Source organism: Sphaeramia orbicularis, chromosome 7 (genome assembly GCF_902148855.1).
Source record: "Sphaeramia orbicularis chromosome 7, fSphaOr1.1, whole genome shotgun sequence".
Classification (NCBI taxonomy): domain Eukaryota; kingdom Metazoa; phylum Chordata; class Actinopteri; order Kurtiformes; family Apogonidae; genus Sphaeramia; species Sphaeramia orbicularis.
Window position 1 is genome coordinate 22559214 of NC_043963.1, and position 24679 is coordinate 22583892.

The 24679-nt window shown below is 36.5% G+C and overlaps 1 protein-coding gene across 5 annotated transcripts in view; it reads right to left on the reverse strand.

Moving 5' to 3' along the window:
* Positions 1-24679, reverse strand: part of LOC115423220 (arf-GAP with coiled-coil, ANK repeat and PH domain-containing protein 3-like) — a 99574-nt gene that overhangs the window by 38278 nt on the left and 36617 nt on the right. For all 5 annotated transcript variants that reach the window (XM_030139994.1, XM_030139991.1, XM_030139993.1 and 2 more), the window contains exons 2-6: positions 21803-21860; positions 16554-16673; positions 15932-15985; positions 732-790; positions 243-426 (exon numbers count right to left, since the gene is read on the reverse strand). In XM_030139994.1, coding sequence (XP_029995854.1) covers positions 243-426; positions 732-790; positions 15932-15985; positions 16554-16673; positions 21803-21860 — 475 coding nt within the window. The remainder of the gene's footprint in view (positions 1-242; positions 427-731; positions 791-15931; positions 15986-16553; positions 16674-21802; positions 21861-24679) is intronic.

A 24679-nucleotide genomic window follows, 5' to 3' on the forward strand; every position in this document is an offset into this window, starting at 1 on the left:
GGTTTGCAACTTGTGGGCAAAATAATTCCATGTTGCATATGAATAGAAAGGAAAAATGTGTCATAAAGAGCAGAAGAACAGATAGAGAGATCGCTGCAGGCTACAGGGCTACATCATGGTCTTTTCTAAATGTTTATGTCTCCGTCATGTTGCTTTAGCTTCGTTTACGTGAAGAGAAATTCCGTCGGATATGAGTAAATTACAAGACGGGAACGATTGTAGTCTTGAATCATTTGTCTGACCTGGAGAACGTAGTCCAGAGCGAGGTGTCTGAAGCATTTGCGGGTGATGCTGAGCGTGCTGGTGGCTTCTTCCACCTCATGAGGTTTGTTTCTTGGTGCTTGAGCGTTCTTCACCTGGGCGATTTCCATATCCTCACGGACTCTGTCAAAGTGCTTCTTGGTCTCCTTGAATTTCCGCACATCGCTGACAGACACAAATTGGTTGCATTTAAGTAATTCATCAGAAAATTTACAATTCTATATATGAAGGAGTCACTGAATCTGAATCCACCACATAGTCAAGTTGTTGTTTATAATATGTCTGAGTTCCAAAATGTTGTAGTGTTTTTAATATTTCAACAGCCCAAAAATGTTTGGTTGAGGTAAAAAGGGTATGCCTGCCCAGTAAAGCATGTGGTCTGGGGCTTTCTCCAACCTGAGCTAAATATTTCATGCACCTAAAGCTCAGGGATACTTTAGTAAAGCATCCTGAATTGTGGGGATACTCACTCTTTTATGAAGTTGTGCAACTGCTGTTTTATCGACCGCTGAGCCTGATCAAACAGAATCTGAAAGAGATTAAAAGAGGAAATTAGCATTTGTTCATTATGTTTTATGAATGTTAACATAGACTCGTTAAGGTAAGGTGGAAATTTTTACTTGCAACTGCTACTTAACCCATAAAGACCCAAACATCCACCATCGATTCACCAGTAAAACCCATGGAGGTTAACAAATGACAGTGGATATAGACACAATTTAATTTAAAATTTTTAATTACATTTTTTAATTTTAAATTCTTCATTTTTAATTTAATTACATTTTTAATTTAAATTTTGTTTATTTATTTGGAACATAAAAAAGAAACTAAATAAAACAAAACAAAGAAAAATAAGACATAAAACAAAATAACATTTAAATGTACAGAATCTATCTTCAAGTACGTGCAAGTCTGAATTTTGCAGGGTTGAAAAGGAGTAGGAAGAAGTGTAAACTTATTTTATATTAAGTTATAATATATTAGCTGAAAAAAAGTCACTTTGTCTTCAATTTTCTCTGTTTCTGATATAATAACCTCCAACTTTAATCTGAGCTTTTATGAACATCTACATGATCAATACATGAAATAGAGAAAAATACCTGAGTTTCACTGAAAAAACACAAAATACAGAGGATAATATTATAAGAAATGGTGATAAATGACTTAAGAAAGGTTAAATAGAGAGAAAAAAATCATTTGGGAACTGACACAAAAGTAGCACTGGGTCTTTATGGAAAAAAAAAACAAAAACACACACACAGAAACAACCAACAACCACACATGAGGCATAAAAAGCAGCAGCACTTTAGAGACTCTTTGTTTATGAGCGAACAGGACAGGTGTTGTTACAAATTCTTCCTGAAATAGTTGCACATTGTAGTTGTCTGCGCTAAAGCAGGAGTAATTACTGCTTATATCAGTTGCTATTCTCAGTTGGATGATGTGCACACCAGTATTTACAGCATTAGAATGATGCATGAAGGAACAGCTCATTATAAATTACAGAGCTCAAGGCTGTTTTAAGAAATAACTATGTTATGGGGCTTTGGCTACATGGAGATTGTTATTAGGTACAGGGACAGTATTATTTTACAGTCTTTTAGGTCTTTGAAAGAGCATAAATTCAATCATATTTTTGCCACACTTTTAATATAACACAACAGATAACAGATGGTGACAGCAGAAATGTCATCAATGCATCCAAAAAAGGCTGTGCGTTGCTATTATTATTATTTTTTACTAGTTTTGGCTCGTCTGTGTAAGTAAATAAACTAACGAAGAATGATTGGATGATTATCAGCTACCCTTTAAAACAATATGGTACAACCTGCACTGACATTTTCATCATTGCATTTCTCATTCCAAAGCTTGTGGAAGCAAAATATGTATATAAAAAAAGCCAAAAAAATGTACAGTGTCATTTCTAGCCAACAGAGGGCAACAGAGTACAGCTTTTTCCCCACAATACATGCAAATTATTCAAATCAAGCTCTTACAGTCTGTTCTAAATGAATGGAGGAGGAATGTCACTGGGGCTGGAGCGCACACTCCAACACAATAACACGCTGCCTGCAGTTACGTGTTTTACATTTAAGATCCCCCTCCTCTCTTTCGCTGTCTGAGCACATCCTCTGACTACTCCTGCCATGCTGCTGCTACTGTTAAATAGGTCACTCGGGCAGAGAGGGAGGGAGGAAGTAAAGGAGGAGAGGAGGCTTTTGGTACAATGTGACACTGCAGAGTCTGAATCTAGTGCAGGATGCAAACACACCCAGAGTAACTGTCGGAGCATATGTACTACCACCATAACTAGTTACAAGCAATGTGAACGGACCAGAAGATTTAAGTGTGCTTTGCCTATAAAACTTGATATTAAATTAGACATTTCTCCATTATTGATGCTGTAGAGAAGTACAGCGGAAACCTGTAACTAACACAGCACTTCAAAAAATAAGTATAGACGACTTTAACCCATAAACTAGTGCTATTTTTTTTCTCTCTTTTATTTTATTTTCTCTATTTTTAATTTTTCGTAAGTGATGTATCACGATTTATTCTAATATTATGCTCTGTGTTTTGCATTTTCAAGGGAAAATCAGGTATTTTTCAGGTATTTTCCTATATATACTGTACTGATCATGTAGATGTTCATAAAAGCTCAGATTTAAGTTGAGTTTTATTATATAAAAAACAGACAAAATGGAAGAAAAAGTGACTTTTTCAGTAAAATCTATCATTAACTGAATATAAAAACAAGTGTCTCCATCCACTGTCATTGATCCAACTCCATGGGTTTTATTGGTGAATCAATGTTGTAGAAGATGACGGTGTTTCCACGGTAAATACGGAGCCTCTGAATGTCCAGATGGGTCATATCCGATGACCATGAAAAGATGACAAACTGTATTTTACACCAATTATTTACATGTATCGGTAGGATTAGTGGATCAACGGCTTAGATCAGTAGATGCCAGTGGATGTTTGGGTCTTTATGGGTTAATATGACCACATTTAAAAATAAAACTGTGCTTGGGATGGAAGTGGGCACTTTTACTGTACCCTTGCCACTGCCTCTAAAACACATGTTTGCCTTGATGGTGGGCTAAAGCTCCATTTTACTGCTCTATAAACTCAATAGGTCCAAAAACATCTAAGTGTGAGTGTGAGACTACAACACAAAGCAGCCTTTCTATCCGGTCTGCTGCTTTGTGGCTCATCACAAACCAACCACTGTATTGTGATCAATTGTATGTGATTAACAGACAAAGAGATTCCTCCGATACTGCCTGTAACACAGAGAAACCCCAATTGAGGTAAGTAAATAAACTGCTTTAACGACATCTTGCAAAGACAGGAAAGAGCTTGAGAGAGGGGGGGGGCGGGGGGTCTGGTTGTTTTTCATAGTGGGGCTTTACCACATATGTGTTGATAATATCTAGTTTAAATATGGATATATGAATATATTATAACTATACAACTATATGGGACAGTATAGAATAGTATAGGTATTTATATTATATATGTATATGTGTTTTTCTTTGTTTTTTAGTTTTTATTAACCCTTTCATGCATAGTGGTCAGTACAGTGGCCAGCTATTCTACAGCTGTTCTGTTGTATATTCATGAGTTTTGTTGTTTTACTTGTATATTACCCAACACAGTGGACGCTTATGCACCATCCCATACACTGCAATTCATACCATTACTCTAACTTTGCTGTTCTTGATAAACCTGATCTGCAGTAACATGTTTGTGTGTAAATCAATTGCTAATTGTTATTAGACTGTAATTAACAGTTTTCTCAACAAAAAGGTTTTTTTTTGTACAATATCTCCATGAAGTGAGTAATAACTAGTATTAAGAGTATGATAAAATGTGAGAAAACAGATTAGCTGGATCAAAAATGTTTTTATTTCATTGTTTTCACACAGTTTATCACTTTCTGATATTGCGTTTTAAATTCATGTTTCTTTGCTTCAGAAATTAAACACATGGTATCCTGATGAGTGGACATTTTTGTAACTACGTGACAAATAGGTTCATCTAAAAAAAAGTCAAACATATTGTTTTTTTCGTGCCTAAAGAGGAATAAAAAACACTGAGGAAAAAAATCTTGACTCAGGTTCTCATAATTCATGCATGAAAGGATTAATATCTGGTAGGATAATTTGTAAATGGGTGTTATTATATTAACATATATAGGAAAAAGTAGTGTTGTTGTTGTTGATGTTGTGATATTCATATAAAAAAATAATTGCTATATAGAGATCATAAGGAATAGAAATTGAGGGTAGGGGTACATAAGTTTTTACTTGTTCCTACTCCTTTTCAAACATGTATAATTTCATTTCATTTATTCTATTTTTTTTTCTCTCTTTTGTTTACTTATCAACCTTTTATGTACCAGTGCTGATATTTTGTTGGTTGATTTTTGTTTTGATTTCACTGTCTACATGTTTGAAATAAAGATTTCAATCAATCAATCAAAAAAGTGTCATGTTCAAAGGCCACCCCATCTGACTGCCCATGCCATGGGTTTGACAGTGGCAACGATGAAGCAGCCTGGTCCAATAGTGCATGTGTGGTCAGTCTGTTTTCTTTGATAATACTTAGCAAACACGGTAATCGAAGACTCCCACCAACACATGGTGACTCAAAACAGAAGCAGCAGGGCGTCAGAACAGCAAATATAAACACTGCGGTGTAAGATGTAGTTGGACTGTGGCTTTATATAAACCCGAGTATTTAAATCTTGGCAAACCAACAGGCACACCTCTATGTTGTTTTTGTGTGTTTGCCTGTGAGTGTGAGCAGTGAGATAAAAACTGCTGAGAGGTTTCCTGACTGTGGCGGCAAAACAGACTGCGGCATTCTTTAGCTGCTTTGTGGTGAATTGGCACTCTACTTTCATGTGACCATGATGCCACAGGTGGTCTATGTGGTGAATGCAGAATGTGATAGACGATATATTTATGCAAACAGGAGTCAGGCGGTGAACACAGAGTAGCATGTAAACAATTTGATGGCTTTGATTGGCTGCCTGCTTACCAACTGTGCATATAATTCTAAGATATAAAGAGAAAAAACAGAAAATAAGACAGAAGGTTGGTTTGCATTTGCAAGGCTAACAAGAAACACTGCAAATGTAGATTTTTTTTTTTTTTAATGTAAGATTTATTTGTGCTCCTGTTGGAGTGTGTGCCCTGCTGCCTTCCAGCTGTTTGTTGATGATAACTCAATTTTCCAGCAATAGCAGCTAGTGTTCTGGAAATTTGCCACTGTAGGGGAGTAGAACAGATGCACAAGGTACTCAAGGTCACCCTGTGGAGAACATTTAGGTCTTTAAGCAGGATGTTAGATCACAAATGTAGGCAACTGGAACAATCAGGGGAAAGTGCTTATTTTTTTTAAGGTATGTAACACATGATCCATTCACACATAGAAAACTGACAGCATGATTCCATAACATGCCCTCTAGTACACCAACAGATTTCAATCTATTCAGAGGATTTAACTTGACACCCCCAAAAACAAAACAAAACCAAAACATGCCTCTTATCCCTTCAGGTTAAAGCTGCAGGAACCAGGAAAATACAATCCTTCATTCTGCAGCTATCTCATCACAAGACTAAATATAAAGATCAATCACCTGAGGTCATTTCATACTGTCATGGTAATTTCCCATCTGAGGATTAATAAAGTATTTCTGATTCCAAAAAGCTACTTTTACGATGGCCAAAAAACAAAACCTCCTATCTGCAAATTTTTAGATTTTGAGTTTTCACATTAAACCTAGTATACCTAGTATGTATTGCTAACATATAATAAAGAAAGAGAGTCTGAGAACAGTAGAATATGCTTGGATATCTTTAACAAAGACCATACTATAATAACTATAATAAAACTAAACTTTTTTTGTTTCCTGAAAAAAGTGATTTTTTTTCAGATAGGAGGTTTTGTATTCTGGCCATTGATTTAACTTTCATGTCCAGATGCAGATTTGAGCAGGAGACTCCTGTCTAGATCATGCCTGATGGAATCTGTGCAGTGATTGGTAATTACAGCTGTCAATCACATATTGAATGTCCAAAATTATCTGAAAACACCTGTAATTAACTACAATCAGTGTATCATGAGATAGATTTAATCCATAAAGACCCAGACATCCACTGTCGACCAAAAGCATCTACTGACCTAAACTGTTGATCCACTAATTCTATTAACACATGTAAATAATTGGTGTAAAATACAGTTTGTCATCTTTTCATGGTCATCAGATATGACCCATTTGGATGTTCAGAGGCTCCGTAGTTACCGTGGAAACACTGTCATCTTCTACAACATTGATTCAACAGTAAAACCCACGGAGTTGCATCAATGACAGTGGATGGAGACACTTGTTTTTATGTTCAGTTAATGATAGATTTTACCAAAAATAGTCACTTTTTCTTCCATTTTGTCTTTTTTTATATGATAAAAATCAACTTTAATCTGAGCTTTTATGGACATCTACATAATCAGAACAGTAAATATAGGAAAATACCTGATTCTCTCTTGAAAATGCAAAACACAGAGCATAATATTAGAATAAATCATGTTAAATCACTTACAAAAAGTGAGACAGTGGGTTTATGTACAGTTAATGAGAGATTTTACTAAAAAAAGTCACTTTTTCTTCTTTTTGTTTTGATACAATAAACTTCGATTTTACTCTGAGCTTTTATGAACATCTACATGTTCAGTCAATTAAACATAGGAAAACAGATAATGTTCACTGGAAAAAATGCCGAATTCAGTGGACAGTATTATTATAAATGGTGATAAATCATTTAGGAAAGGATAAATAGAGAGAAAAATCCATTTGGAAACTGCCACAAAAGTCACACTGGGTCCTTATGGGTTAATACAGCCTGAAAAAAGACAAGGAATAGATGCATAAATCTCACTTGAACTACAAGAAAGAGAATTATAGATTTTGAGTCCAAAGCACTGCAGCTTTAACTATGAACTAGTTATCTGATGAAGTCCAACTTAACGCAGATAAAATCATTATTCTTCAAAATCAAAGCATGGTGCATCTGACAGAAGTTGCAGGACTTGATTTGAAGTTTATGGATATGATTGGTTTGTAATTCCCAGCCCTGATCATCTGTCATAACATTTTACCGTCTATGAACAGACTAAGAACAGGGGCTGGAATGTAGTCAAACAAAGACACCTTGTGAGAAGGTAAGGAATATCTGGCACACTCATCTTCCGTGTCTTGATATCAGAGTTAAGGAATGAGGCTGGAACACACACCGTCACAATGGACTACTGTACTGACAGTATCGGTGGCTAAATTGCCTCTTGTTTCACTGGCATGTTGGGACACACAGTGATGTAATGAAATTAACTAAATAGTTATCTTTAGCTCAACTGCTGATCCTCACACATGAGAAGAGCAGAACAACGCAACCTTTTCTGACAGGATTGGATTAAATTGTGTTTATTTATCCTGAGGGGCCAATTTGGTTTCCAGACAGTTGTCAAGACAACCCATATACATCATAAAACAACAAGACAACTCATATACGCCATAAAACAACAATGAGAAAGACATGAATACACATAAAATACAGTAGATGTTTCCATAATAAAAGCTGCAGTAAGTTCTAAAACCACTAACAGTCAATCTGTCCTTTGTTCAAATGCATTTACAAAACTAACTAAGTTTTGTTTTAAGAACCTACAGCTGAGGGAACAAATGATCTCAGATATCTGTTTAATTTAGACCTCCAAGGGAAAAGTGTCCAATCTCCTGACTGGCAGAGCTGAAAACTCTACATGAAGAGGCAGCTGAGGGTCTGCCAGGATGACCTTTGACCTCTGAGCGGCTCTAACTGTACAAACAGGGCCAAGTTTTTTGCAGTTGGTGCCAGTGGCTTTTATCCAAGTTTGACCATCTTTCCCAGTTTAGTTTTGCTAACCATGTTGAGTTTTCCAAACTCCAAATAAATTACAACAGACTCAAAAATAGACTGATAAAACATTTTCAAAAGTGGTGCGTAAACATTGATACTAGTAGTGACATATAATGGGATATTATCAGTACTGCAGTATATTATATCTTAATCCTATTGATGATAACGTAGTGATGTCCAAGGAATGTGACTTAGTTTGACTTAATGAGGGCACATTTAAGCACCACTTAATGCGTAATTGGGAAATTCTATGCAAAGGATAATTTTTTTTTTGCCTTCCTTCTTCATTTCAAGGTTATATTAGTTTTGGATTTTTCATTATAGTTTAATTTTATTTAGTTTTTACTTTTTTTCTCTAATTCAGTTGGTTTTAATTCGTTTTTAGAGCAGGTTTGCTAGTTTTTATTAGTTTTTGTTATTTTCTAAATGCTAAGTTTTAGTTTAGTTTTAGTTTTTTTTTATATCTTTTATCTTCTTCGCCATCAAATTCAAATAAATCCCAGACAGGATTCTGCTGCTTTCTCCCAACTTTAGTCTCCATGTTTCCAGGTAGAGTGGGGACCAGAAGACGACTGTAAACCACAAGTGACAAGAAGTGACGGACCATTAAATATCATATGGTGCCGCTAGCTAAAATTGCTAGAGTGAAATAAATCGCTTTCGTATAATCCGACATCGCCAAAGATGAAAACGAAGGGAATTTTATCCATAATTTTTATACGTTTTAGTTAGTTTTGTAAACACACAATATAATTTCAGTTAGTTATCATTTTTCCTTTTAATTATAGTTTTTATTTATTTCAGTTAACGAAAATGTTTTTACAATTCTAATTTTCGTCATTTCGTTAGTTTTCATTAACGATAATAACCTTAGTGCAGTAGTGCAAATGAGGATAGAACAGTAGTGCTAAAGAGGATGGAGAAAAAAAATTACATAGCTATAATAAAATGACATAGCCAGAAAAATAAATAGCTAGCCTATACGGCCATATATTGGCCATATATTGGGGCGGCCATGGCTCAGTTGGTAGAGCGGGTCGTCCAATAACCGAAGGGTTGGCGGTTCGAATCCCGCTCTGTCCTAGTCAGTCCGTTGTGTCCTTGGGCAAGACACTTCACCCTCAAGACACTTCACCCTCCTTGCCTCCAGTGCCACCCACACTGGTGTATGAATGTTCGGTGGTGGTCGGAGGGGCCGTAGGCGCAAAATGGCAGCCACGCTTCTGTCAGTCTGCCCCAGGGCAGCTGTGGCTACAGATGTAGTTTACCACCACCAGAGGGAGAATGTGAGCGCAAATGAATAATGGGTCAATAATGTAAAGCGCTTTGGGTGTCTAGAAAGGCGCTATATAAACCCAATCCATTATTATTATTATACAATAAAAAACATACAATAAAAGCACACATCATCATCATCATCAACATCTCCATCTTAACTAAAATGTTTTTACAATTTTAGTTTTCGTCATTTCGTTAGTTTTCGTTAACGATAATAACCTTACTTCATTTACAGATTTATTGCAATATACCATAGTTGACTGACTTGAAATGCACCAAATATTGCAGAGTCACTGTATCTGTGTAATAACATATCATAACCATATGTGTAATCCCATTCTTTTACTAAAACAACTCAGTTTTCCTAGACCAAATCTCTCGGTCATTTTCTCGTGCAGGATGACACATGCTGTATATTTACTCACTGTCTCCACATCTATACTACTGCTATAGGAGAGAAAAAGTGCTTTTTTTCCCCCCATCCAGGAACCCTCACTGATCATACTGTCTCCTTCCAGTGTGAAGTATCACTTTCTGTCAGCCCACTGAGCTCCCTTTGAAGACATATAGATATATTTTTACTTCATGAACAATGGATGCTACAGTCTGTGAGGAATGATAAGGCCTGTAGCTGCAGACGGTGCTGTGGCTTCCTACTGTGTCTCGCTTTGTTTTCCAGTTTCCAAATTTAACTGAGAGACACTGGTGCTTGGCATCCCGCTTGGGATTGAACTCATACAGTCTGTAACCGACTGCATAAGCATTCTGCTATTTTTTTTTGTAACTTAGATTTTAATTAGTTTTAAAAGAACAACAACAAAAAGAAAACACAACAACATGAAAAAGTCTGAGTAGCACAGTCTTATCAATTACACTGGTCTACAAGGAAAATGCTTCCAGAATAAAAGTAATGAAATTTTACCACATGAGAGTCACTGATAAAGAAAAATCAAGTCAAAAATGCTGGTTGGCTAAACTTTCCAAGATACAGCCTTGGATCAAAATGTGAAATTCAAGAATTAAATAGAGAATGGGTTTGACTCAAAAGGAATATTTGTCTCAGAGCTACAAGATCTACTTCAAAACACTGTCTGCACGTTAGAATACATTCACTTTACAAGTTCTATTTAGTGGAAGACTTACAAAACTATTATATAAATGTACATAAACCAATATATATGTGTAATAACACTTAATCATATACCTTGAAAACATCAGCAAACCGGCACTTTTGTCATTTATTTTCCAATTAATCTTATTAAAATACGTAACATTTAGCACATTTAATCTCTGAAGCAAATCATTTCTAAAAAATTGTAGACCAGTGTTATTTTGCTCATATAATGTCCATTTTTTCCACTTTTTGTTCATTTGTGGTTCTTGTAGTCTCAATCTGTGTTAGTTTTTCCATTAGAAATATGTCCTCCATCGTATTTATCCATTGATCCTTTGATGGCACGTTCATCTTCCCCCAATTCCTTGTTATACATTTTTTTTTGCAGCTATCAACATCACCTTTACCAAATATTTATCGTATTCACGTATAGTGCAATCACCAAAGTTGCATAAATAAAGAATTTCAGGTTTCTTTGGAATTGTGTACCCTAATACTTGACATAGGACATTGTAGATCATTTCCCAATATTCCGAAAGTTTTGAACATTTCCAAAAAACATGAGAATGGTCAACATCCATCTCCCCGCCTTCTCTCCAACTTTCCTGATGCCTCTGTAACTGTTTACTTTTAAACTTGGGTGTAATAAAAAATCTTATAAGGTTTTTCCAGGCAAATTCCCTCCATGTCCGAGAGCTAGTAGTTGTATGATGTAATTTCCACGTTTGGCCAATCTATATCATCAATTTCAATGTCAAATTCTCTTTCCCATTTCATTTTTACATAGTAAGTTGTTTGCTTATCGAGATTTATTAAGGCTTTATATAATGCTAAGATTATCCTAATATTGCTTTAGTCATGATTTGAACCACATCGCTCTCTTCCATGGAGGGTCCCACCTGTATTTCCCCTTTATAATAGTCTCTCATTTGAAGATAACGGAAAAAATCATGTTTCTCAAATTGATATTTTTGTGCCAAAGTTTGGAAACTCTCCAGCCTCCCATTATTTCCCAAAACACACCAAGCTGTAACTCCCTTAGTTACCCAATATTTATAGTTTTGGTCAATTTTAGATGGCATAAAAAAGCATTCTGCTATTTAAATGCAACCCAAGGAGAGAAAATTACATTCACCTAAAAACTTGTGTAATTACAACCCAAATTCTTACATGCCTTCTTGGTATCTGCATAGAGTCCCATGAGTCCCCCACATACCAGTATAATCCTTTATGTATACAGGCTTTTTAATGCATTAAAGCTTGGCAGTTCTCTCCTGACATCCCTGTGTCAGTCTCTCCTCATTTCTAATACATGTTCAGAGAGTCAAACATGAGTCAATAATTTATTGAGTATTCATATGGCGTTTCATGCTTGAATTAAACACAGACTGTTAAAATGTTGGCCTCATTCTCTTGATGTTCCTGCCCATTCGAATAAAGAAAAGTCTATTGTGCAATTTTTGGATGTAGAACGACAGACAGTCTCAGAGATTAAGTAAAAGGAGCTATACTTGGCTTGTATTGAACCTTCATACAAACAGAGTCTGTTTGTTCTGTTGTGTGGTATTGAACTGGCAAGAGCACCGGGCTATCAGGAAATGGAGGGAGGTGAGGGCCAACACTCTTCTTTTCTTTTCTACTATTCTTAGACCTCTGTACTTGCTCATCTAAGCTCTCGTCTACGAATGTGCTCAAACATATGTGCTGTTTGTTTATGTTTTATGGGTGATGCGACGGTGCAACAAGGCCAGTTGGCACTCAGAGGTCCCAGTTGTATGGTGCCATTTAGTAGTCTGGAGTGTCTGCTGCGTATGGCAGGCACAGAGGCAGCTGCACGGCAAAACATGCACACTGAGGGACATCCGTCACAAGCAGCAAATATAACCATCATCATTTCTTATTCATTGGAGCACTGCTGGAGTCCCCGTTCTTCCGGAGCACTACATACAAAACTACACACGGTGCCCTCTCTAAATGAAAGATGTAAAGTATGTCAACAGAAAAAGAAGTCTACAACATATTTAAAATCTTTGACATTTGTGGATCACAAGCGATTTACGTTAAGGTCTCAACAAAATAACGTGGGTAATGTGATGGGAATTCCTCCTATCCCCCCCACCACCACCACCTCCACTCTGTTCTACTTATCAAAGTAACAAAGAAACCCTTTGAGAGGCAATCATATTAATGTCCAGTCAGACTCTTGGCCCAAATGGATTGGATGGCAAAGAAGGGAAACAGGAGGCTGAAACCCAGCTGAGCTTACATTGGACAGAGCAGCTGATCCCAGGCCAAACCATGCTCTCTTCTGATTTCTAAAGTGTGGCACTCTGAACCAGACAAACAGAGAATCTGTCAGTCTGACAGAAACACTGGCACACTAAAAGGCGGGCTAATGGAAGGGTGAAAATCTGCTTTTGACTAGAACTGAAACAAGAAAGCTGCCAAAACACAATAAACACCCAACTATATAATATAAATACTATTAACAGTATTTTGACTTGATTATTGCTTTTGATTATACACGTTTTGGGTGTTAGATTCAGGTTTGATGACATGGACTTATAATATCTGTGGATGTCAGTGTGGAAGAAATGAAAGAGTTTTTGCATTATCTTTCTATTAAATCCAATATTAAGTCATTATTGAGTAGCTGTGGGATGTTTGTTCTTGAAAGGTGCTATATAAATATATTTTACTTAATTACTTAGTGAAGAGTGCTGCCTCCTAGCTATGCTGGTCAATAATGATTTTACGACTGGCTGAAAAACACCTGATTTCACCTCAGAATTCACCTCAACATCAGAATTTCTCCATCATGTCAGGATTTTAAGTTACACAAGTTAATATCTTGGTACCCCATTTTTGAGGGGGGTCATCACCGTTCAAGTGTTTATTTATTTGTTTTTTGTTTTTTTTTTCCGGTTGGTTGGCATGTTTGTTTTTTATTCTGTATATATATTTACACTTTTCTTTTTAAGCTGTTTTGCACTACACACCACAAGACAGCTGTCTGTTTTAATTTCGTTGTACATGCGAATAATGACAATAAAGGCATTCTATTCTATTCTATTCTATTCAACCATTGGCAACATATCATGCCAGTTGTTTGAATTGGCATAAAAACTAGGTGATCAAAATTCAGATGCTTTTAATACCTGAAAGAAAAATTTAGTGTGGTCCAAAGTAATGTTAAGCAAAAATCTGGAATTTTTACTACATGTATAATATAAATGATGACCATAGAGATATTTTTGAAATGCAACCTGGCACTTAAACTCACACATGTTGGGTGATCAGATGTTTTTCCTCCAGGAACAGGCAGATGTTTTTGTTGTTGCTGTTCAGTGCTATTAACACACATGCACATACATATATAGGACACTAGTTTTTTCCTATGCATGTTATTGACACACACCACCAGGGCTTAATTGACTGTTACACAAAGAACCTCTGACATACATAAATATGCCTGACCATATGTAACACACCAGTGGACCGTCTGTGGAATAAGAAGGTTACAGAGGGTTACTACGGTCCGGCAGCTAAAGCTAATCCACGCTTGCCTGAACAACCTGATCCATTAACCCTCCATTTGTAATGTTGACCTCTCCCATCACCCCTAACAGACTCGGAGTGAATAAGGGTGGAGGGATAGAGTGGCTGATTTGCGATGACACATTTTTGTTGCGGGTTCAAAAAAAGAGCGTGAGTCACACACAAACACACACACATAGACACACTGCACTTTACAGCACTGTCAAGCATGCAATGTGTTCAGGCTAATGGACTTCAAAGGGCCACAGTGGGGCAGGGTGGGGGCCGAGGGGTCAGGGCCCTAAAGGCAGGGAGGGGAAACGACAAAGCATATGCTCTGTTTAACCCACAAAGATCCAGTGCTAATTTTGTGGTAGTTCCCAAATATGTTTTTTTCCTCTATTCAACCTTTCTTAAGTGATGTATCAACATTTATTATAATATTATCCTATGTATTTTGCATTTTTTACTGTAAATTGTGTATTTTCTTACATTTAATTTCCTAAAGGCCTACTTAATTTAGATGCTCACAAAAACTCAAGAGTATTTTCAAAGATTATTATATCAAAACAGAGAAAACTGAAGAAAAAGTGACTTTTTCAGCAAAGATATCAATAACAATATTAAATATTAAAACAAGTGTCTCCATCCACTGTCATTTGTCAAACTCCATGGGTTTTACTGGTGAATCAATGTAGAAATAGAAGATGACGGTGTTTCCACGTTCACTATGGAGCCTCTGAACATCCAAAAGGGGTCCAACTCCACCGACAATAGAAGATTAGTACGAGATCATCTTGCAAATACTCAAAATAGAGAAATTGAATTACTCTATCAGAATCCAGAGGGATTAATTTCATCATATTGGGGACAAATGGATCAAGTTTGTATCCTCAAGCCACCCAGAATTTGTATCACTCCCCTAAAAATGTCCTCTTTTTTATAGTCTCCCTGTATTTATTCTTTGTCTTTTGTTTTTCTGCATAAACATATGTAATGTTTAAAGAACCCAGAGTTATTGTAACGCTATGAATGTTTTTAAGTGAGAAATACCGAAACTGTAAGCACCCAGCTCACATGTTAGTTTTTACACTTTTGTATGTATAAAATAAGAAATACGAAAAGGGCTCTAATAGATAATATCTATATGAATGGTAATGTTGGAGATATTTTGTCACCTTTTTCAATAAAAACAAAATGAAAAAAAAAAGAACATCCAAATGGGTCACATCTGATGACCATGAAAAGATGATAAACTAAATTTTACACTTATTATTTACATGTATTGATAGGATTAGTGGATCAACAGGTATTAAACAGTTTAGATCAGTAGATGCTTTTTGACTGCAAGTGGATGTTTTGGTCTTTATGGGTGAATGTCGAAGGATAAAGTGAAGTAAAGCTAGGAAATGGGACAATGTGACCTCTCCTTGCAACTAATACCTGCAAATACATGGTTTGAAAGATCCAAAACAACTAAATTTATATTCAGCATAAGGCATTTATTTAACAAATTTAAAGAGAAAAAGGCAGTGTCATGTATGCCTGTTTTAGACACTTAAGTATGTAGGACAAGACCCATGTAAATCCATGTGGAATCCATCATACACCTCAGCCTGACCCTTGATATTGTCTTAAATTAAATATAGGACACTAGAGAGACCTTCGATTCCAGTAAATGTCAGCATTTTATGATGGGATGATATCATTAAACTGACGGACACAAGTCAATCTATGGGAAGCATATGTGAATGGTCTGGAGGACATTTAGACTTACCATGTGGTAGTTGATGATTTCTTGGAGGCTTTCCCCGCACTTTTCCAGGCACTCCTGCAAAGAAAATAACACACAATAGTTTGAGCTAACAAAGTTACTTAACTAGATTATGCTACGGTTTCATTTTATTTGTACCCTTTTAAGTTAAAGCTTGTTAATGTCACTGAAATGTTCTTTGTACTTTCAAGGACCTTTTTCCTTAAACCATGTACGGGAAAAGGAACTGTAATTGCAGGGTTGACTCAGTTCTTCTTCTTCCTTTTTTTTTTTTAAACAATGGAAACTACATATGAACGAGGCTTTAATAAGAAACTCAAAATTAGTCATAGGGTTGAAGCCAAGCGGGCTTTTAATAGTAGTTAATGTCAGCTGCAATGAAACTATTCCAGAGTTGCGGAGACGCTGGTGCTGCCAGCGTCTGGCCAAAAGTAAGTTTCCAGACCAGATCTGATCCTCACTTACTAATCCATTAGTACGCAGGTTTATGATGCGTATGACTGTAACAATCCAGTGGACTGAATGACAGACAAATTACACAATACAACCACAATTAAACACTGATACTTCATAAAGTGGTTAAATGAAGTGGACTGGACACATTCTGTCCTCATCAGAACCTCACCGAGATCATCTCATCCTTCTTGCACTGCTGAGACAGATCCCGGATGCCGCAGACAAAGAGCTTGTTGGCGCTGACGTACGCCTTCCCCGCTTCGATCATCCCACTGCATAGCTTCACCAGCTGTGGAGAGAGAAAGGCACATTTGGAGGACATTAAGAAAGGTATAACACTGTACAAATGGAGCCCTCACCACACACAGCACTTGTTGAGTTTATATTTTTCCTTACGGGACAAGGCTGGTTGAGATAAAAGCTTCAATTTTAATGTCAGCACACATGATCACCCACAAAACGTCTGTGTTCAAACCTGTAAACTGTGGTGTTTTTCTACTTTCAGCACAATTTCCCATGATCACAGATGTATGTTGTCCCGTGTTTGTCTAATTATGGGCGGTAATGTACATTTTCAGGTGAGGTCCATATGTTAGCACATGTGTGAAAGTTACAGAGGCTTAATTTCACCCAGGATCAGAGAATTGGTCCCAGAATCATGACTCACTTTGCATGCTCTGTATATCTCAGCCCTGCTTTTCAGGACATTACAGTGTCCCTTCTCCCTTTGACTGTCAGCAATTTGTGTAATACCTACCATACAGCGTGCATGGTTTTCCCCATGTTTTAAGAAAGGAAAATTAACTCCTTGTTATTTCTCTGTGTGTTCTTCTGCCAGGGTTCCTATTGTAAAATTAGCAAAGTTCCATTTCCTCCCAGCTGCTAACCAGACATGACAGTGGCATTTTTGTTTTGTTTTGTTTTTTTATTCTGGAGTTGATTTTTATGACCTTTGTAAAAAAATATTTTCGGAGAGGAAACATAAAAGTTAGAATGTGTGTATATTTTAAAGGTTTATTTCAAAGCTTATAGTGTGGCTACACAGTTCAGAACCTAAAGCTAAGGTTTCATTAAAGGGCCCTCAGGCTCGAAAAACAAGTAGCATTGTAGCGTTACTTTACATGTTATATGAATATAGGAGGTGAGGAAATAACTTTAGCTTTAGAGTTCTAGTACTTTGGTTGTCTACAGAAGAAAGTCACTGCAAAATAAAATGCTTTTGGTTTTGCACATGGGCTTTCTGTTAGGAGTTTGCAGGTTTCCTCCAGGTCCTCCAGGCCCAAAAAACCATATATGTAAAAGTTCACTCAGCTCTCTGTGATGTGTTGGGCTATGCTATCCCAAATTCTTGTCTTGTTCTGTACCTCGGACATTTGGAAGAATCAATGCATAAAGAAGACAGATATCTTGTCAAGATCCTCCTGGTGGCCGGGAAGAAGGCCATAACAAAGAACTGGCTTAAGACTGATGCTCCGTCTTATAAACAGCGGATTTCAATCATAGATGATATACTTGTCATGGAACATCTGACATATAAACTGAAGTTGAAAGAAAATCTCTTTATGAAAAACTGGGGAAAATGGCTGACATTCAGAGACAAATGTGTCTATTAAGGGTCCTTAATATTCTGACACCAACACAGGCTGTTCTTTTCACCGGTTTGTTTTTCTGTTCTTTTGCTCTTTTCCTGCTCCTCAACCTGAGGAGATTGTATTGTACTGTTAAAAACTGAGAAATAAAAATTGTTAAAAAAAAACAAAAAAAAAAACAAACATACATGTAATCCCAAATTCTTGTCTTGTTCTTTAGAAACGGTGCATAAAGGAGACATATATACATATATTGGGGGCAGTCATGGCTCAGGTGGTAGAGCGGGTCGTCCAATAACCAAAGGGTTGGCGGTTCGAATCCCGCTCTATCCTAGTCAGTCTGTTGTGTCCTTGGGTAAGACACTTCACCCTCCTTGCCTCCAGTGCCACTCACACTGGTGTATGAATGTTTGGTGGTGGTCAGAGGGGCCGTAGGCACAAATTGGCAGCCACGCTTCTGTCAGTCTGCCCCAGGACAACTACGGCTACAGATGTAGTTTACCACCACCAGAGGGAGAATGTGAGAGTGAATGAATAATGGATCAATAATGTAAAGCGCTTTGGGTGTCTAGAAAAGCACTATACAAAATCTAATCCATTATTATTATTATTATTATATCTCGTCAAGATCCTCCTGGTGGCCATAACAAAGAACTGGCTTAAGACTGATACTCCGTATGAAAAAACAATGGCTTTCAATCATAGACGATATACTTGTCATGGAACATCTTACATATTGAAAGAAAACCTCAATAAAATGTTTTTGCATCATTTCATCAGGTTTATATTTACTGATGTTTTGTACTTTCTGGATATGTAGTTTTGCACTTGGTTTTGTATTCATTTGGTACTATCTTTGATCATCTATTTAGTTGGTTTGTCTGACTTTATACAGTATGATTTTATAGCTAGTTGTGTATGGCTAACCATTAAGGTTATTATTATTTAGAAGGGGGCAGGAAATATAAGATTTTCTTCATCCTGCTCCTTTTCGAGCATGGGTGTGTGCATGTTTGTTTACTTGATGATTATTGAATGTTTACTGATGAAATGCACAACCATGAACAAAATAAAAGAAATAAAATAAAATAAACATAAAATGGCTGACATTCAGGAACAAATGTGTCTATTAAGGGGTCTAAACATATTCTGACACAAACACAGGCTGTTCTTTTCATTTGTTTGTTTTCTGTTCTTCTGTTCTGAAGAGATTAGATTGTATTATACTGATAAAAATGAGAAATAAATCAAAATTGTAAAAAAAAAAATAAAAAAAAAATTTAAAGACATACATGCTAAGTTAACTCTCCTGTCAATGTAGAGAAGTTTCTACAGAGGAAAAATTTAATTATTGAATACCCCACACAGAATATTCTACAGATTAGAGACTAGTACAGAGCAAATGAAGACCGCCTGACTAAGCCTGACCTCACACTGACACACAACCTACTGTAATTCAATGTCAAAAGGAACAGATGGACCTGCGACATGAGCATTACAGCCCAAGCATCTGGCTGCCTTATTACCGGATGCTTTAAGCCTACGTGATGTATTCTAATGTTCGCAGTCCGGCCCATCTCCAAACTGCTGCCACGTCACGTTACAACAAACCTGAGCTGAACTGTTCTGCAGGGACTGAGCCACATTACGCTGGCCATTATGCAGAGTGCAGAATGCCAATAGAGACTCGCAGCATGTGCAGTGTGGGATTAAGTACTGCAAAGTAATGCTGGGAGTGAGCAGCCGAGCAGAGAGAGCAAACAGTAGCTATAATGTCTGCAGTAACTAGAGTTACTGGGACAAAAAACTCAGCTTTTACCCATTTTGAGTCATTTTTCATACAGTATAAGAACAAGAAAATATATTGTTAAGCATTGTTTGTCATTGTATTTGTTTGTAACCTCGACTAACAAAAGTGAAAAACGTAATTTAACTTTTAAGTGTATTCATGTACATATTTGTGATATTTTATTGTTATTTATGGAGCCAAACTATTGAGGTGAGTGACCTCTGAATGATGATGAACACAGGAAATTTGGTCTAAAAGTAATTCCGACCAAGGTAATAATAGTTTTGGATTTTTCATTATAGTTTAGTTTTATTTAGTTTTGACTTTTGGACTGTGAAGTACCATATGGTGCTGCTAGCTAAAATTGCTTGAGCGAAATAAATCGCTTTCGTATCAATCTGTTGTTGACAAAGACGAAAACAAAGGGAATTTTATCCATAATTTTTATAAGTTTTAGCTAGTTTTGTAAGCACCCAATACAGTTTCAGTTAGTTATTGTTTTTTTTTTTTTTTTAATTATAGTTTTTATTTATTTCAGTTAACAAAAATGTTTTTTTTTATTCTAGTTTTTGTCATTTCGTTAGTTTCCTTAACGATAATAACCTTGATTCCGACATACATTAATACTCACTAGTGTATCAAATGAGTTACCTGATATGACCAATAATGTTCATGCCAGTCAATAATATTGATTTTTATCCAGTAAATGCAACATTATTTCAGAAATCAGATTTTTTTTTCTCACTTAAATGTATTAGTTTGGATGTGGCTTTAAAATAATTTGGTATACTCAATATCAAAACTAAAATGAAGTAAAATAATGAAACTGAGACATTTTGCATTTTATTGGACAAATGAAACAATAATACCCTGAAGTAAACAGATTTCTGATATAAAATTATACTGTGATAATCATAGAAGCTGATGTCCGAGGAAAATTATAGGTATAATGTAAATGCCACACTGCAACACCACATAAAATCAAGGTCAAGCTTACTTTATTTGTACCCGTAGGTAGATTTGTTTTGCAGTCTAGGTGATTGCTTTGGTATTACAACAATACATACGTTGAACATGTAGGACAGGTACTTGATCACGCTTACAGACAGGACAAAAAGGCAGGACAAAAAGTGCTCAGTGTTCCACCATTCATCAGTATAGCAGCATAGATAAGTAAAAGAATAAAATAAATAAGATCAAATAAATAAAAACAAGATGCAATAGAACACAATAAAAACCAGAAGAGATAAAAACAATCCAGGATAAAAACCAGGATAAGAACATAAAATTTAAAAATGTAAAAATTTGAAGTCACAATACTAATAAATAGAGCAAAGAAATGGAATAAATAACTAAAATAAGTAAAGTGCAGTGTCACTATTTCTTATTAAAATCATATCATAATCAGCATAATTATCATTTTGGAGATTTTTTTCTTACTTTTTTGAGTTTGTATAAAATGTGAAGAATGCCCAGCTGGAATTTGCTTTTCCTTTTATAGAGAAAATACACTAAATATCTCCAGCATTATCATTCCTTTAACAGCTTGTACAGAAGTCTCATTAATACTCGAATGACAGGTTGTAATACAGTTTATTATGCAACGCCATTATTCATCAGAGATTATGAGTCAGTGATTTAAAACTTGCTGGACCACTTGGCCTGTTCTCAAACAAGCATGTACCAACAAGCTGGCTGTGCAGCCACTGCCAAGAAGTTAATCAATAATGAACTGATATTTGCTGTTTTGTGTTCAATTTGATGTGTTTTAGTCTAACTTTCACTGCCTCCATTAGTGTTTTATGCTGCATTTTATCATAAATCACAGCCTTGACGAAATACCAGCTGTGACATCACTCGCTGGGATGAAACAACACAATTAACATATTTCGGCGCCACTACACTGAATGCTGTGCCACTAATGTGTTGCTCTGTTGTTAAGTATTTATTTGCTTCCGTGCAGTGAGACGTGGAGACTAAAAGAACACAGAAAGAGCTGAGTTTAAGGTAATGAGTATTGTGTAATGAAAAATGTTTTACCTTATCAAGTTTTGCCTCGATTTCCACAACATCTGTTTCCACCTCATCAATATTTGCCCTGAAACACAAGAAACAGGAGAAACAGTTAGTGTAAAATATATACACTTTTTTTTTTCTTGTTGGAAAACATTCACTCACAAAGCATAAGGACACTCCATAAATCAGTGAGCGACAGATGGAGTTTCACCGTGCCAAACCCAGACATGTTCAAGCAGCACGAGTTTGGGTTTGCTGCCGGGCGACATTAAGTGAGTGAGACGCCGTACTGGGAGCAGTTCAGCTCTGTCAAAACAAAGTGGTAGACAAGGTCTCGACACAGTGATGGGGAACACCACTGGGCGGCTCATCCCACCTACCCACTGTCAACACCACCACCACCACCACCAATACCACACCCAACTGCATCTGGAGTCTGGACCAGTGAGACAAATGTGATTTAACACCCAGAGGCCCATAGCTGAATGATGTAGGCCCTGAAAGCACCACTCCCCTGCGTCTCCACCTACTACACTGATGTCATTCAGTTCATGTAGGTTATGACCGGCGCTGGGGTCAGCACATTGTTGTTTTGTCTTATATTCTTATCTGCTTCCTGCTGCACAGAGAATTTGATCTGTAGCCACACTCAAAGCATCCTTCAGTACCAGAAAAGCACTCTGAGAGCGCAGACCTCCGCCAAGGCAGATCAGTCCCCCTCCCCAATCACCACCAAAATTTAATCATTTGTTCCTTGTGCCACTATCAACATTTCCTGAAAATTTCATCAAAACCCTTCCATATTTTTTTTTGTTATCTGGCTAACAGACAAACAAACAAGAAATCTGTCCACCCCCCATCACCACCAAAATTTAATCATTTGTTTCTTGTGCCAGTATCAACGTTTCCTCAACATTTCCTCAAAATCCCCCCCCCACATCACCAACAAATTTTAATCATTTGTCCCTTGTGCCAGTATCAACGTTTCCTGAAAATTTCATCAAAATCCCTCCATAAATTTTTTAGTTATCTTGCTAACAGACAAATCTGTCCGTCCCCCCGATCACCACCAAAATGTAATCATTTTTTCCTTGTGCCAGTATCAACATTTCCTGAAAATTTCATCAAAATCTGCCCCCCCCCACCACCAAAATTAAATCATTTGTTCCTTGTGCCAGTATCAACATATCCTCAAAATTTCCTCAAAATCTGCCTCCCCCCATCATCAACAAAATGTAACCATTTGTTCCTTGTGCCAGTATCAACATTTCCAAGAAATTTAATCAAAATCCTTCCATAATTTTTTTAGTTATCTTGCTAACAGACAGACAAACAAACAGAAAAATCTGTCCTTCCCCCCGATCACCACCAAAATGTAATCATTTGTTCCTTGTGCTAGTATTAACATTTCCTGAAAATTTCATCTAAATCCATCTGTAACTTTCTTAGTTATCTTGCTAACAGACAAACAAACCCAGATGAAAACATAACCTCCTTGGTGGAGGTAATAATAACAGCATTGTCTTCCTCACTCGTTTTCCATCTGATATCAAGGGGGAAATGGTCGTACCACGTATACAGCAGCTCTGTGATGAAAGTATCTGTGGCATATATCAGCCGTATGCTACAGGGATATAAAAAATGTATCTCGGTATCATCTTTTCTCTCCAGCCTTGGGTGGATTAGCCCGCTTGGCCGGGCTACAGCGAGCTCAGGGAACGGAGGATGGCACGTGCACTCCACTCCACTCCACCCCCACAGCTTTTACTTTCACCAGCTCCTTTAAAATGAAACTAAGGGAGGAGTAGAAGTAAATACTCCAGGGAGGAAATATCTTTTAAATGCCCAGACCCATGCAGAGTGGAAACATACATTACCTAAATAATCAATACCACATTATTCCACATGTGGGTGAGTGTTTTTGTAACCTCCACTGATCTCCTACTGAACAGCGTGGAGCCAACCACACCCAAGGATAATCTTGCAGTGAGCAAAGCTGTTTTCATTGCTGATGTCATTTTTGAAACTGCCCTTTTAATGTGATAATGCAGAGCTTAGCGGGCTCTCGCTTTTGAGGAGGCTCATCTCCTCACGCCTTTCAGCAAGAGGCGACAGCCAGACTTATTGGAAAATGTATTAATTTTCAGGTTTGTCTCTGGATACACAATCCAATAAATGAAATGACCCATTTTAGCGAGAGGCAGTGGAATGTAGTCCTTAATTTTTATAGTGGCTTCAATATGAGGGGTGTGTACACAGTATAGTACAACCATGAATACTGACAGTACCACCAATAACCACTGAATTCTGAGAGCTGGTTAATTATTTTTGTGTTTTTTTTGGACTGTGGTTAGTGTAAAGCAGTTAGTAGATGTTTAAACAAAACCACCTTTTGATTAATGTATATACATAAAAATACTGCATATCTCTACATCAAAATGGCCTCTAACCTACACACAGTGGTTTATATGTCCACCTTTAAAGTCGGAATAATAAATTACTTTGCTGGATCATTTTAACATGTCCCAATTTGTGGAATTCGCTTGTATTGACTAGGGTGGGGTACCTTTCATACTGATTCTTACACTGTACTTTTTACACTAAATTTCCATTTTATCAAAAACAAAAGTCAATTACACATTACAGTATATCTATTTTTACTTTCTAGTTTTTGTTTTCATTGTTATACATTGAATGACATTTTACAAAATAAAAAATAAATCTGTTTATCCCAATTAAAGTGTTCTGCTAACATTATTTCATTAATAAAAAATATATAAAATGCCTCTGAAAATAAGATTTACTCCTAAGATACTGACATTTGATTAAAAATAAATAATATAAATAAAATAATAATAATAATCATCTGAAAAGAACTCTAATTAATGAAAAAAATGTAAG